This window comes from Eschrichtius robustus, chromosome 5, assembly GCF_028021215.1.
Source record: "Eschrichtius robustus isolate mEscRob2 chromosome 5, mEscRob2.pri, whole genome shotgun sequence".
NCBI lineage: Eukaryota > Metazoa > Chordata > Mammalia > Artiodactyla > Eschrichtiidae > Eschrichtius > Eschrichtius robustus.
Window position 1 is genome coordinate 140,122,293 of NC_090828.1, and position 12,873 is coordinate 140,135,165.

The following is a 12,873-nucleotide window of genomic DNA, read 5'->3' on the forward strand; positions in this document are numbered from 1 at the left end:
GGGATTGCTCCTGAGTTCCCTCAGGGCTCACCGTTGTGCAGTCTGATGGCTCCTAGATGGCAGGTATTCTTTGTTTCCTTCCTGAGTCCCCTCAGGACTCACTGGTTCACCATTGGAGGTGGCTGCAATTGCTGATGACTGTGACATCCTTTGTTTACTGATATTTGGCAGGCAATATTTTATTTCTCATGTTGATTGCAACTGTTGTTTGAAATGCAGATACAACTATGTGTATTACAAATAGAAAGATCCCCACTAAAAGACTTAGGAATAAAATCAGCACCATCCAAGCCAGTTGGAGGATGAGATTTATCAATCCAAGAGAAATCAGAAAATAACAGGGAAAAAAGAATCAGAAAAGAAAAAGCATAACAAATGCAAAACCTTAATAAAATAGTAGAAATAAACTCAAGTCTCTCAGTCAACACAATAAAGTTAAATATGTTAACCAAAAGGGAAAGAGTAAAGGGACAAAGTAGGTAATTAAATAGTTAATCCTACTAGGGGATTGTAAGTAAAGAAAAAGTATGGGAGACTTCTGTAAATTAATGATCACTCAAGAAAGCAGGTTTGCTTAACCACAAAACCAAGCTTAGCAACAAAACCACACAACAGAAACATGAGACATGCCCCAAAACAATAAAACAATGGTGGCATGAGACCCACATCCTGCCCAGTGAGCTTAGTAAGTTAAGAATTCCTAGGACATGCTCCTTTGCACACACTATAAACAAAAATATAAGGAAAAGGTGACATTATACTAAAACCTGAGATGATTTACAATTTTTAACATATGTTACTGCCTTTTTGCTCATTTCCGTTGCACCATGACAGTCCTGGCCTGACCATGTAGGGACAAGAAAACTCCCCTGCCCAATCTGGAGGAAAAGCTGATGATGGAAGCTTGATGTCTACTCAAGAATGAGGAAGAAGGTGGTCTTGTCCCCCTTCCCACTTTTCCTTTAATTATAAAACTGTAGCCCACTATGTTCTTGGGTGCAGCACCCTCTTGTAAGCCTCACAAGCATCCTATTCTAATAAATCACTTCTCATCTATCACTTTATCTCTCACTGAATTCTTTCTGTGCTGAAACATAAAAAACTAGAGCTCCTCAGAGCCTCCTGAAACGCCACCTAGCAGTTCCAAAACTATTCTCTTAACAGAGATGATCTGCTTGGAATTTTAAAAATCCATTTGCATGTTGTTTTAAAAAATACAACTAAAAAGGGATTTAAAAAACAAACCAAAAAAAGTTTGAAAATAAAGAATTAGAAAAAGATAAACCAGGCAGAGGCTCAGAGCAGAGATGAAGAGAGACCCTACACAGTGTGAAAGAAACCACCATCCTGAAGAGATACAGATAATGAAACTCTAATGCCTAATCCGACTGCATAGTACTCAGAAAAATGTATTGAACTGTCAGTTGAAATAGATAAATCAGTAAAGTAATTTGCTCTATCAGAATTGATTGATTAGAGAAAGGATGAGTGAATCTAAAGAAGCTCTAACAGCACAGTCAATGTGCTTGTACATGTGGGCATGTGCAGAACTCTGCTCTCACATGGGGCAAACTGGCCACATGCTAGGTCAAAGGGCATTTCAGGGGTGTCTAAGTATGAAATCCTACAGACCACATCCCCTGACCGCCCCAAAAATGAGAAAGAAGTGGCGAAAAAGACAACCAAGTGAAAAGGAGGGAGGAAGGGAGCAAGGGACCGTGGTGCAGACCTAAGTGCCTGCCCAACTCCCTGTGCTGCATACTTCCCAGGACCCTGCATCTGGGCAGGGCTATGTGTCCACCTCCCACCCAAGGACTGTGACAGGTCACTTCTGATGCCACTTCCAGACTAAGGCAGAAACGCAAGTGGCCCTCCTCTGATGCAGCCATAGTGGATACCACGTGCTGATATGGTAAATTCAGGTGGCAGAGATCTGTGGGCTGCAGGAAGCTCCATGCCATGCAGCTGCTGCTTTGGTTTCTCAGGAGTTAGTTTCCATACCATGTTGACTCACACAAACTAAGATCCTTCTTTTAATCCTTTCCATAGTGATATGCCCCAGATTTATGAAGGTAGTTCCCTCAGGAGTGGTAAGGACAGAATGATATTGGGGTTGAGGGAAGGAACAGAGAATGTTACATTCCTCTATAATGTTTTATTTCTTAAAAACAAAACAAACAAGAAAACCTGAGGCAGAGGGAATAAAATTTTCCTCATTTTGGGTGGTAAGTGTACTGATATTTGTTATCCTACCCTCTGTGATTCCTTTAATGTATTTTTTAAATTTAAATTTTAAGTAACTATTAATATTTGGGGAAGAAAAATATCAAAATAGTCATATTTTTAGAAAGTAGAGGAATCTAAATTTTCAACAATAGGGACCATTTTGTTCAGTCCAAGAGAGGGTCTGGGTCCTGAAACCTGGAAGCCCCCGAGAAGGTAGGGTGCATCAGCTGTGAGCATGTAGGGCCTCGAGGAAGCACAAAGGTTTGCTGATGAAACTCTGGGCTGCAGCTACACAGGGTTCAGATGCACGGGGTCTTCTACCGAATCTATTTCAATTAAGAAAGGCATTCACACGCAAGCTGACCTGTCATCTCAGAAGCCCAGGGCCCTGCCGCTTTAGCCTGCCTGAGAGGTGCTGCTGCTGCTCGTCCTCTGCAGGACCACAGTAATGACAGCACCCGCTGAGCAGTACCAGCACATTCAAAAACATCCAGATGACTCTTCTAACTCAGGGCTTCATGAAGAAATAATAAGATCCACAGAATTACTTCAGAATTACCAAACCCAGACCCTGGAAGAACAATAGCTAGGTAACTGGAGCATCAATGCAGCAGACACTGATTCCAGGCAATGCATGGTGACATTGAGTCCCAGTCACCCTAAGGTCCTGTGAGAGAGGAGTGGCCCTCAAGGTCACAAGAACAAGAGATAAGTCTCCTCTATCGAGAATCCAGCCATGAGGAGTGTTCATGCACACCCAGCACGCCTGGGACACCAGGTGCTGTGACAGGACCCGAGGTTCCTGTTCCCACCTTTATGCTGTCATACCAGGCATTCACAATTCTGCCCTAAGTTGAGCAATCAGTGACGTCAGAAGACACAGTAGGAACAGCTCTGTAAAAGTCCTCTAATATGGACCCCCTAATCTTGACTTGGGTCAAGATCACACAGAGAATTCAAAATCTTATCCAGGCCATAGCACCAGAAGCTACCCCAGCCAGTTAGAATAGCTTCTACATTTGTCGGGAATAAAGGATGAACACCTTCAACCAGCCTCTGTCTTTGGTGTCTTCCAATTTTCTTTGAAAAAAGAAAGAAAGAAAGACTGTTTTTTCCATGAGAGGTGGCAGCTCCCAGTCAGACTGACCCTGAAACACCCAGCCATCCTGGGATTCACTGCCCACAGCAGCTGTAGGCCTCAGCTCCCAGCTGCTGCCTGGGATCCATCACATCTGTTCCCTTAAACTGTGAGTGCAGTAAAGGGACAGGGCTCATTCTCTGCTTCCTCTGGAAGGAAGGGTGAGTCCAGGTTGTGTGCAGGTGAAAGCTGGGCCCTCATCACATGGAGGAGACTATGACTCACCATGGTAGCAGTGAATGGTATGTTGTCAATCAGGGACGATGCGATGGCTGAGACCCAGACCACCAAGATGATGGCAGCTGCAAGGCGCTGATCTTCTGGGACCATCTGGAAGGAACAGATAAGAGTAGGGCAGTGTACCATAGCTACGTAGATCACACGCACTGAGGAGCTGATGCTAGGACATGTGAGACTCAGAAGGGACCACAGGGCTCTTGGTCCTTCCTCTTCCACACAAGGAGAGCAAGGGAGACGCAGGTGTGCAAACAGGACCAACTGGGCTTTCCCGACCCCTACCAGGAGCCTGGGCCAGGGTCTACAAGTAACTGAGAGGAGTGACTCCCAATCATGCTCAAGCCAACAAACCCTTGGGGGCCGGGGCGGCAGTGGGTGGGGCAGCAGGTCCAGTGTTCCGATTCCTGGTGGGACACCAGGTGACACACTGGTCACACTGACCTCACTTCCCATGTGTGACCCTAGGCTGGGACCTCTGTGCATCACTTACTGAGACGGCTGTCTCAATTCTCTCCTTCCCAGAAAGGTTTTAACTAAAGGCTAATAGCAAAATTGTAGGCATCTGTAATTATATATTCCTTGAAAAAAGTCTCTTTTCATCTCTTAGCTACACAGGATAAAATAGGTTCCCTGATATAATTTTTTTATATAATTAATGTGCCCTATTCTTGCCAATTAAAAAAAAATTAAAGGAATAGTGGCTGGAGCACTTTATATTGCAGTATTTAATGTACCTTTATTAGCAAAGCAGTCTGTTCTCCAACATACTCTATTAAGTGGAGATGTGCCAATGCCTAGAAGAAATAGATGTATGATAAGAATCAATTTAAAACTGAGAATATATCAAATTTTTAAAAACATGGCTTTAAAATGAAAATAAGTCAACATGGTGCTCTCATTTTTTATAAAAGATCAAACACACAGTCTATAAATAATTTACTATCTTATATGCACACTGAAGATTCATTGAGAAGAGGACACAGTAGCAGAGGCAGGAACTTCTCATTAATTTGAGTTAATATCCATGCTAAATTTACGTTTGGATGGAAGGCCATTTCTTTATTTTAAGATCGCTGTATAGGAGTACTGTTCACCTGTACATAATGAAATGTCTCTCCATATAGAATGTCTTGCAAGTAAGTTGCATTTCAAATTCCTTTTTAAAGTTAAGCATCACAGAGTTTTAGAAGAATATAAAGAAAATGCACGGTTTTCATAACGTTCAAAGAAAGGTCTATTTAACTGAAGCATGTACTATTTTCATAGTACTAGACAGATTCAGAAAACTGTGTCCAGAGAAAGGTAGGAAAGAAGATTAGATGGAGACATAAGTGCAGGAGCCATTCTGCTCAGTCTGCCTACTTCGTCCCAGCTGAAGAGGAGATCTTCTGCCATCCATGACAGATCCCAGACAGGAAGCACCGAGAGGGAACCAGACATGGGGGTGACATAGCTACCTAGCACCTCTCAAATGTGGTCTTTTCACTGTGATGTCATCATGGTGAATGATTACAAATACTGAAAACATCAGCTTGGCTATGTTTAAAAAAGAAAGTCAAGATATGAGGAAAATACAAATAGCCAATAGATACTCCTTTATAAAATGACAAATGAGATAACTATGTAACACCTAATTCTATCAAATCTAAAGTTGTAAATATATAATATATATTCTACACTTCAGCAAACTAAAGTTTATGTATAGCTGAAGATGCTATATGCATCACTTGTCTCCTCCGTCAATTTATATAGTGAAAAGATGATTGTATAATATGATGTAAATCCCTCACAATATGAAACATAATTATCCTTCTGTTGCAGTGACTAGTTGCAAAAAGCTGGTTCAGCAATGATCTGACATTGTTGTTCCATTGAAATTAGATAAATACAATAAATCAGTGCCACTACTTTCTTCAAAATGATGGAGTAGGAGGTCTTAAGGTCCCTTCCGCAGCTAAATAAATAGACTCTGGATAAAACACACTTTTAGGGCATTACTGGATTAGCAAGACAATGTAATGTTTTCCAAGGAATCTCCCTTCCCATGAAAATACTTCTTGCAGCTGGCTGGGAGCTGCAGACTTGAATGGCAAGGAAGGATGAAATTGCCTTGAGCTTGATGCCAACCAAGTGCTGAAGTGAGATCATGGAGGTGTGAGCAGCAGCAAGGTTGTAGGCTGAAACAGGGATTCTCACACTACACTGACAGCCTTGAAACAGGCTGAAAAAATTATCCCCTGGCATCCAGCAGAGGCAAACAAAAGAAGTTTCTGGAAGAAAGCACTCCAAATGTAGCCTCTCAAGACTCCCACAGATTAAGATCAAGTAACAAAATTATAATCTAGGGTCATCAAGAATACAAGAAGACAAGTAACATGAACAAAAGCAGAAATAACCAAAACAGATTTGGATATACCACCAACATGCAAGAATGAGAATCCACAGGTGCTGGATATAGTAGAGGAATTTTGTTTAAAGAAAATAGAGTTGAAGAGTATAATAGTAAGAATTAACGTTTACCCTTGATGAGTTAAGAATATAAGCTGTCATCTCTAGAGTAAACCACTAAAAGAGAATGTAACTGCCAAAAAGTGGGAAATAAAATTTTACATAATCCTTAATCAACTCAGATAAAGGAGAAAAAAAGATTGAATATAAAAATATACAAGGTTGGGGAGGCCTTCAAGATGGTGGAGAAGTAAGACGTGGAGATCACCTTACTCCCCACAAATACATCTATATGTGGAACAACTCCTACAGAACACCTACTGAACTCTGACAGAAGACCTCAGACTTCCCAAAAGGCAAGAAACTCCCCATGTACCTGGGTAGGGCAAAAGAAAAAGAAAAAACAGAACCAAAAGAATATGGATGGGACTCAAACCTCTGGGAGGGAGCTTTGAAGGAGGAAAAGTTTCTACACACTACGAGGCCCCTTCACTGGTGGAGACGGGGGGTGGGCGGGTGGGCTGATTCCGAGCCAGGGAGGAGAGCGCAGCAACAGGGGTGCAGAGGGCAAAGTGGACAGATTCCTACACAGAGGATTGTTGCTGACCAGCACTCACCAGCCCAAGAGGCTTGTCTGCTCACCCGCCGGCCAGGGCGGGTGGGGACTGGGAGCTGAGGCTTGGGCTTTGGAGGTCAGATCCCAGGGAGAGGACTGGGGTTGGCTGTGTGAACACATCCTGAAGGGGGCTAGTGTGCCACAGCTAGCTGGGAGGGAGTCCGGGAAAAAATCTGGACCTGCCTAAGAGGCAAGAGACAATTGTTTTGGGGTGCATGAGGAGAGGGGATTCAGAGCACCGCTTATACAACCTCCAGAGACTGGCGCAAGCTATGGCTATCAGCACAGACACCACAGACAGGCTGGAACACTAAGGCTGCTGCTGCAGGCACCAAGAAGCCTATGTGCAAGCACAGGTCACTATCCACACCTCCTCTCCCAGGAGCCTGTGCAGCACACCACTGCCAGGGTCCCGTGATCCAGGGACAACTTCCCCAGGAGAACACACAGCAAGCCTCAGGCTGTTGCAACGTCACGCCAGCCTCTACCGCCATGGGCTCGCCATGCATTCCATACCCCTCCCTCCCCCCCCAGCCTGAATGAGCAATAGCCCCCTAATCAGGTGCTACTTTAACTCTTCCTGTCTGGGCAGGGAACAGACGCCCTCAGACGATCTACATGCAAAGGTCGGGCCAAATCCAAAGCTGAACCCCAGGAGCTGTGCAAACAAAGAAGAGAAAGTGAAATTTTTCCCAGCAGCCTCAGGAACAGCAGATTAAATCTCCACAATCAACTCTATGTACCCTGCATCTCTGAAACACCTGAATAGACAACAAGTCATCCCAAAATTGAGGCAGTGGACTTTGGGAGCAACTGTATACTTGGAGTTTGCTTTTTGCATCTAATTTGTTTCTGGTTTTATGTTTATCTTAGTTTAGTATTTAGAGTTTATTATCATTGGTAGATTTGTTTAATGATTGGGCTGCTCTCTTCCATATATATATATATATATATATATATATATATATATATATATATATATATATATATATATATATACACACATATATGTATACAAATTTTTTCTCCTTTTTCTTTTTTTGTGAATGTGTATGTGTATGCCTCTTTGTGTGATTTTGTCTGTATAGCTTTGCTTTTGCATTTGTCCTAGGGTTCTGTCTGTCTTTTTTTTTTTTGTATAGTTTTTACTGCTTGTGATCATTGGTGGATTTGTTTTTTGGTTTGGTTGCTCTCTTCTTTCGTTCTTGTTTACTACTTTTTAATGTTTAAAATATTTTTAAATTTTTTATTTTAATAACCTTAATTAATTAATTAATTAATTATTTTTTTATTCTCCCTTTTCTTCTGAGCCCGGTGGCTAACAGGGATTAGGTGCTCCGGCCAAGTATCAGACCTGAGCCTCGGAGGTGGGAGAGTCAAGTTCAGGACATTGGTCCACCAGAGACCTCCCGGCCCCATTAAATATCAAATGGCGAAAACTCTACCAGAGATCTCCACCTCAATGTTAAGACACAGCTCCACTCAACGACCAGCAAGCTACAGGGCTGGACACTCTATGCCAAACAACTACCAAGACAGGAACACAAACCCACCCATTAGCAGAGAGGCTGCATAAAATCATAATAAATTCACAGACACCTCAAAAACACCACCAGACACGGTCCTGCCCACCAGAAAGACAAGATCCAGCCTCATCCACCAGAACACAGGAACCAATCCCCTCCACCAGGAAGCCTACACAATCCACTGAACCAAACTTATGCACTGGGGGCAGACACAAAAACAATAGGAACTACGAACCTGCAGGTTGTGAGAAGGAGACCCCAAACACAGTAAGTTAAGCAAAATGAGAAGACAGAGAAATAACACAGCAGATGAAGGAGCAAAGTAAAAACCCACCAGTCCAAACAAATGAAGAGATAATAGGCAGTTTACCTGAAAAAAAATTTAGAGTAATGATAGTAAAGATGATCAAACATATTGGAAATAGAATGGAGAAAATACAAGAAACGTTTAACAAGGACCTAGAAGAACTGAAGAGCAAATAAAAAATGGTGAACACCACAAAAAATGAAATTAAAAATTCTCTGGAAGGAGTCAATAGCAGAATAACTGAGGCAGAAGAATGGATAAGTGACCTGGAAGATAAAATAGTGGAACTAACTACTGCAGAGTAGAATAAAGAAAAAAGAATGAAAAGAATTGTGGACAGCCTCAGAGACATCTGGGACAACATTAAACACACCAACATACGAATTATAGGGTTCCCAGAAGAAGAGGAAAAAAAAGGGACTGAGAAAATATTTGAAGAGATTATAGTGGAAAACGTCCTTAATATGGGAAAGGAAATAGTCAAGCAAGTCCAGGAAGCACACAGAGTCCCATACAGGATAAATCCAAGGAGAAACACGTGAAGACACACATTAATCAAACTATCAAAAATTAAATACAAAGAAAAAATATTAAAAGCAGCAAGAGAAAAGCAACAAATAACATAAAAGGGAATCCCCATAAGGTTAACAACTGATCTTTCAGCAGAAATTCTGCAAGCCAGAAGGGAATGGCAGGACATATTTAAAGAGATGAAAGGGAAGAACCTACAAGCAAGATTACTCTACCCAGCAAGGATCTCATTCAGATTCAATGGAGAAATTAAAACATTTACAGACAAGCAAAAGCTAAGAGAAGTCAGCACCACCAAACCAGCTTTACAACAAATGCTAAAGGAACATCTCTAGGCAGGAAACACAAAAGAAGGAAAAGACCTACAATAACAAACCCAAACCAATTAAGAAAAAGGTAATAGGAACATACATATTGATAATTACCTTAAATGAAAATGGATTAAATGCTCCAACCAAAAGATATAGACTGGCTGAATGGATACAAAAACAGGACCTGTATATATGCTGTCTACAACAGACCCACTTCAGACCTAGGGAAACATACAGATTGAAAATGAGGGGATGGAAAAATATATTCCATGCAAATGGAAATCAAAAGAAAGTTGGACTAGCAATTCTCATATCAGACAAAATAGACTTTAAAATAAAGACTATGATGAGACAAAGAAGGAAACTACATAATGTTTGAGGGATCAATCCAAGAAGAAGATATAACAATTGTAAATATTTATGGACCCAACATAGGAGTACTTCAATACATAAGGAAAATGCTAACAGCCATAAAAGGGGAAACTGACAGTGACACAATCATAGTAGGGGAATTTAACAACCCACTTTCACCAACGGACAGATCACCCAATATGAAAATAAATAAGGAAATGCAAGCTTTAAATGATACATTAAACAAGATGGGCTTAATAGATATTTATAGGACATTCCATCCAAAAACAACAGAATACAATTTCTTCTCAAGTGCTCATGGAGCATTCTCCACGATATATCACATCTTGGGTCATAAATCAAGCCTTGGTATACATACGAAAATTGAAATTGTATCCAGTATCTTTTCCAACCACAACACTATGAGACTAGAAATCAATTACAGGAAAAAAACTGTAAAAAATACAAACAAATGGAGGTTAAAGAATACACTACTAAATAACCAAGAGATAACTGAAGAAATGAAAGAGGAAATCAGAAAATACCTAGAAACAAATGACTTTGAAAACATGACGACCAAAAACCTATGGGACACAGCAAAAGCAGTTTTAAGAGGGAAGTGTATAGCAATACAATTCTACCACAAGAAACAAGATACATCTCAAAAAACAACTTAACCTTACACCTAAAGCATTTAGAGAAAGAAGAACAAAAACCCCAAAGTTAGCAGAAGGAAAGAAATCATAAAGATCAGATCAGAAATACATGAAAAAGAAATGAATGAAATGATAGCAAAGGTCAATAAAACTAAAAGCTGGTTCTTGAGAAGATAAACAAAATTGATAAACCATTAGCCAGACTCATCAAGAAAAAAAGGGAGAAGACTAAAATCAATAGAATTAGAAATGAAAAAGGAGAAGTAATAACTGAAACTGCAATAATACAAAGGATCATGAGAGACTACTACAAGACCTATATGCCAATAAAATGAACAACCTGGAAGAAATGGACAAATTCTTAGAAAAGCACAACCTTCCGAGACTGACCCAGGAAGAAATAGAAAATATAAAGACACCAATCCCAAACACGGAAATTGAAACAGTAATTAAAAATCTTCCCACAAAGAAAAGCTCAGGACCAGATGGATTCACAGGTGAATTCTATCAAATATTTAGAGAAGAGCTAACACCCATCCTTGTCAAACTCTTCCAAAATATAGCAGAGGGAGGAATACTCCCAAACTCATTCTACTAGACCACCATCACCCTGATACACAAACCAGACAAAGATGTCACAAAAAAAGAAAACTACAGGCCAATACCACTGATGAACATAGCTGCAAAAATCCTCAACAAAATACTAGCAAACAGAAACAAACAGCACATTAAAAGGATCATACACCATGATCAAGTGGGGTTTATCCAAGGAATGCAAGGATTCTTCAATGTATGCAAATCAATCAATGTGATACACCATATTAACAAACTGAAGGATAAAAACCATATGATCATCTCAATAGATGCAGAAAAAGCTTTTGACAAAATTCAACACCCATTTATGATAAAAACCCTGCAGAAAGTAGGCATAGAGGGAACTTACCTCAACATAATAAAGGCCATATATGACACACCCACAGCCAACATCATGCTCAATGGAGAAAAAGAGAAACCATTTCCACTAAGATCAGGAACAAGACAAGGTTGCCCACTCTCAACACTACTATTCAACATAGTTTTGGAAGTTTTAGCCACAGCAATCAGAGAAGAAAAAGAAATAAAAGGAATCCAAATCAGAAAAGAAGAAGTAAAACTGTCACTGTTTGCAGATGACATGATACTATACATAGAGAATCCTAAAGATGCTACCAGAAAACTACTAGAGCTAATCAGTGAATTTGGTAAAGTAGTAGGATACAAAATTAATGCACAGAAATCTCTTGCATTCCTATACACTAATGATGAAAAATTTGAAAGAGAAATTAAGGAAACACTCCCATTTACCACTGCAACAAAAAGAATAAAATACCTAGGAATAAACCTACCTAAGGAGAAAAAAAGACCTGTATACAGAAAACTATAAGACACTGATGAAAGAAATTAAAGATGATACAAACAGATGGAGAGATATTACATGTTCTTGAATTGGAAAAATCAACATTGTGAAAATGACTCTACTACCCAAAGCAATCTACAGATTCAATGCCATCCCTATCAAACTACCAAGGGCATTTTTCACAGAACTAGAACAGAAAATTTCACAATTTGTATGGAAACACAAAAGACTGCTAATATCCAAAGCAATCTTGAGAAAGAAAAACGGAGCTGGAGGAATTAGGCTCCCTGACTTCAGACTATACTACAAATCTACAGTAATCAAGACAGTATGGTACTGACACAAAAACAGAAATATAGATCAATGGAACAGGATAGAAAGCCCAGAGATAAACCCACACACATATGGTCACCTTATTTTTGATAAAGGATGCAGGAATATACAATGGAGAAAAGACAGCCTCTTCAATAAGTGGTGCTGGGAAAACTGGACAGCTACATGTAAAAGAATGAAATTAGAACACTCCCTAACACCATACACAAAAATAAACTCAAAATGGATTAAAGACCTAAATGTAAGGCCAGACACTATAAAACTGTTAGAGGAAAACATAGGTAGAACACACTATGACATAAATCACAGCAAGATCCTTTTTGACCCACCTCCTAGAGTAATGGAAATAAAAACAAAAATAAACAAATGGGACCTAATGAAACTTAAAAGCTTTTGAACAACAAAGGAAATCATAAACAAGACAACCCAGAGATGGGAGAAAATATTTGCAAATGAAGCAACTGACACAGGATTAATCTCCAGAATTTACAAGCAGCTCATGCAGCTCAATATCAAAAGAACAATCAACTCAATCTAAAAATGGGCAGAAGACCTAATTAGACATTTCTCCAAAGAAGATATACAGATTGCCAACAAACACATGAAAGGATGTTCAACATCACTAATCATTAGAGAAATTCTAATCAAAATTACAATGAGGTATCACCTCACACCAGTCAGAATGGGCATCATTAAGAAATCTAGAAACAATAAATGCTGCAGAGGGTGTGGAGAAAAGGGAACCTGCTTGCACTGTTGCTGGGAATGTAAATTGATACAGCCACTATGGAGAACAG

The 12,873-nt window shown here is 40.0% G+C and overlaps 1 protein-coding gene across 11 annotated transcripts in view; it reads right to left on the reverse strand.

Annotated features, from left to right (window-relative positions):
• Positions 1–12,873, reverse strand: part of OCA2 (OCA2 melanosomal transmembrane protein) — a 279,191-nt gene that overhangs the window by 51,823 nt on the left and 214,495 nt on the right. For all 11 annotated transcript variants that reach the window (XM_068545349.1, XM_068545344.1, XM_068545345.1 and 8 more), the window contains 2 exons: positions 4,336–4,395; positions 3,590–3,694 (listed from right to left, as the gene is read on the reverse strand). In XM_068545349.1, coding sequence (XP_068401450.1) covers positions 3,590–3,694; positions 4,336–4,395 — 165 coding nt within the window. The remainder of the gene's footprint in view (positions 1–3,589; positions 3,695–4,335; positions 4,396–12,873) is intronic.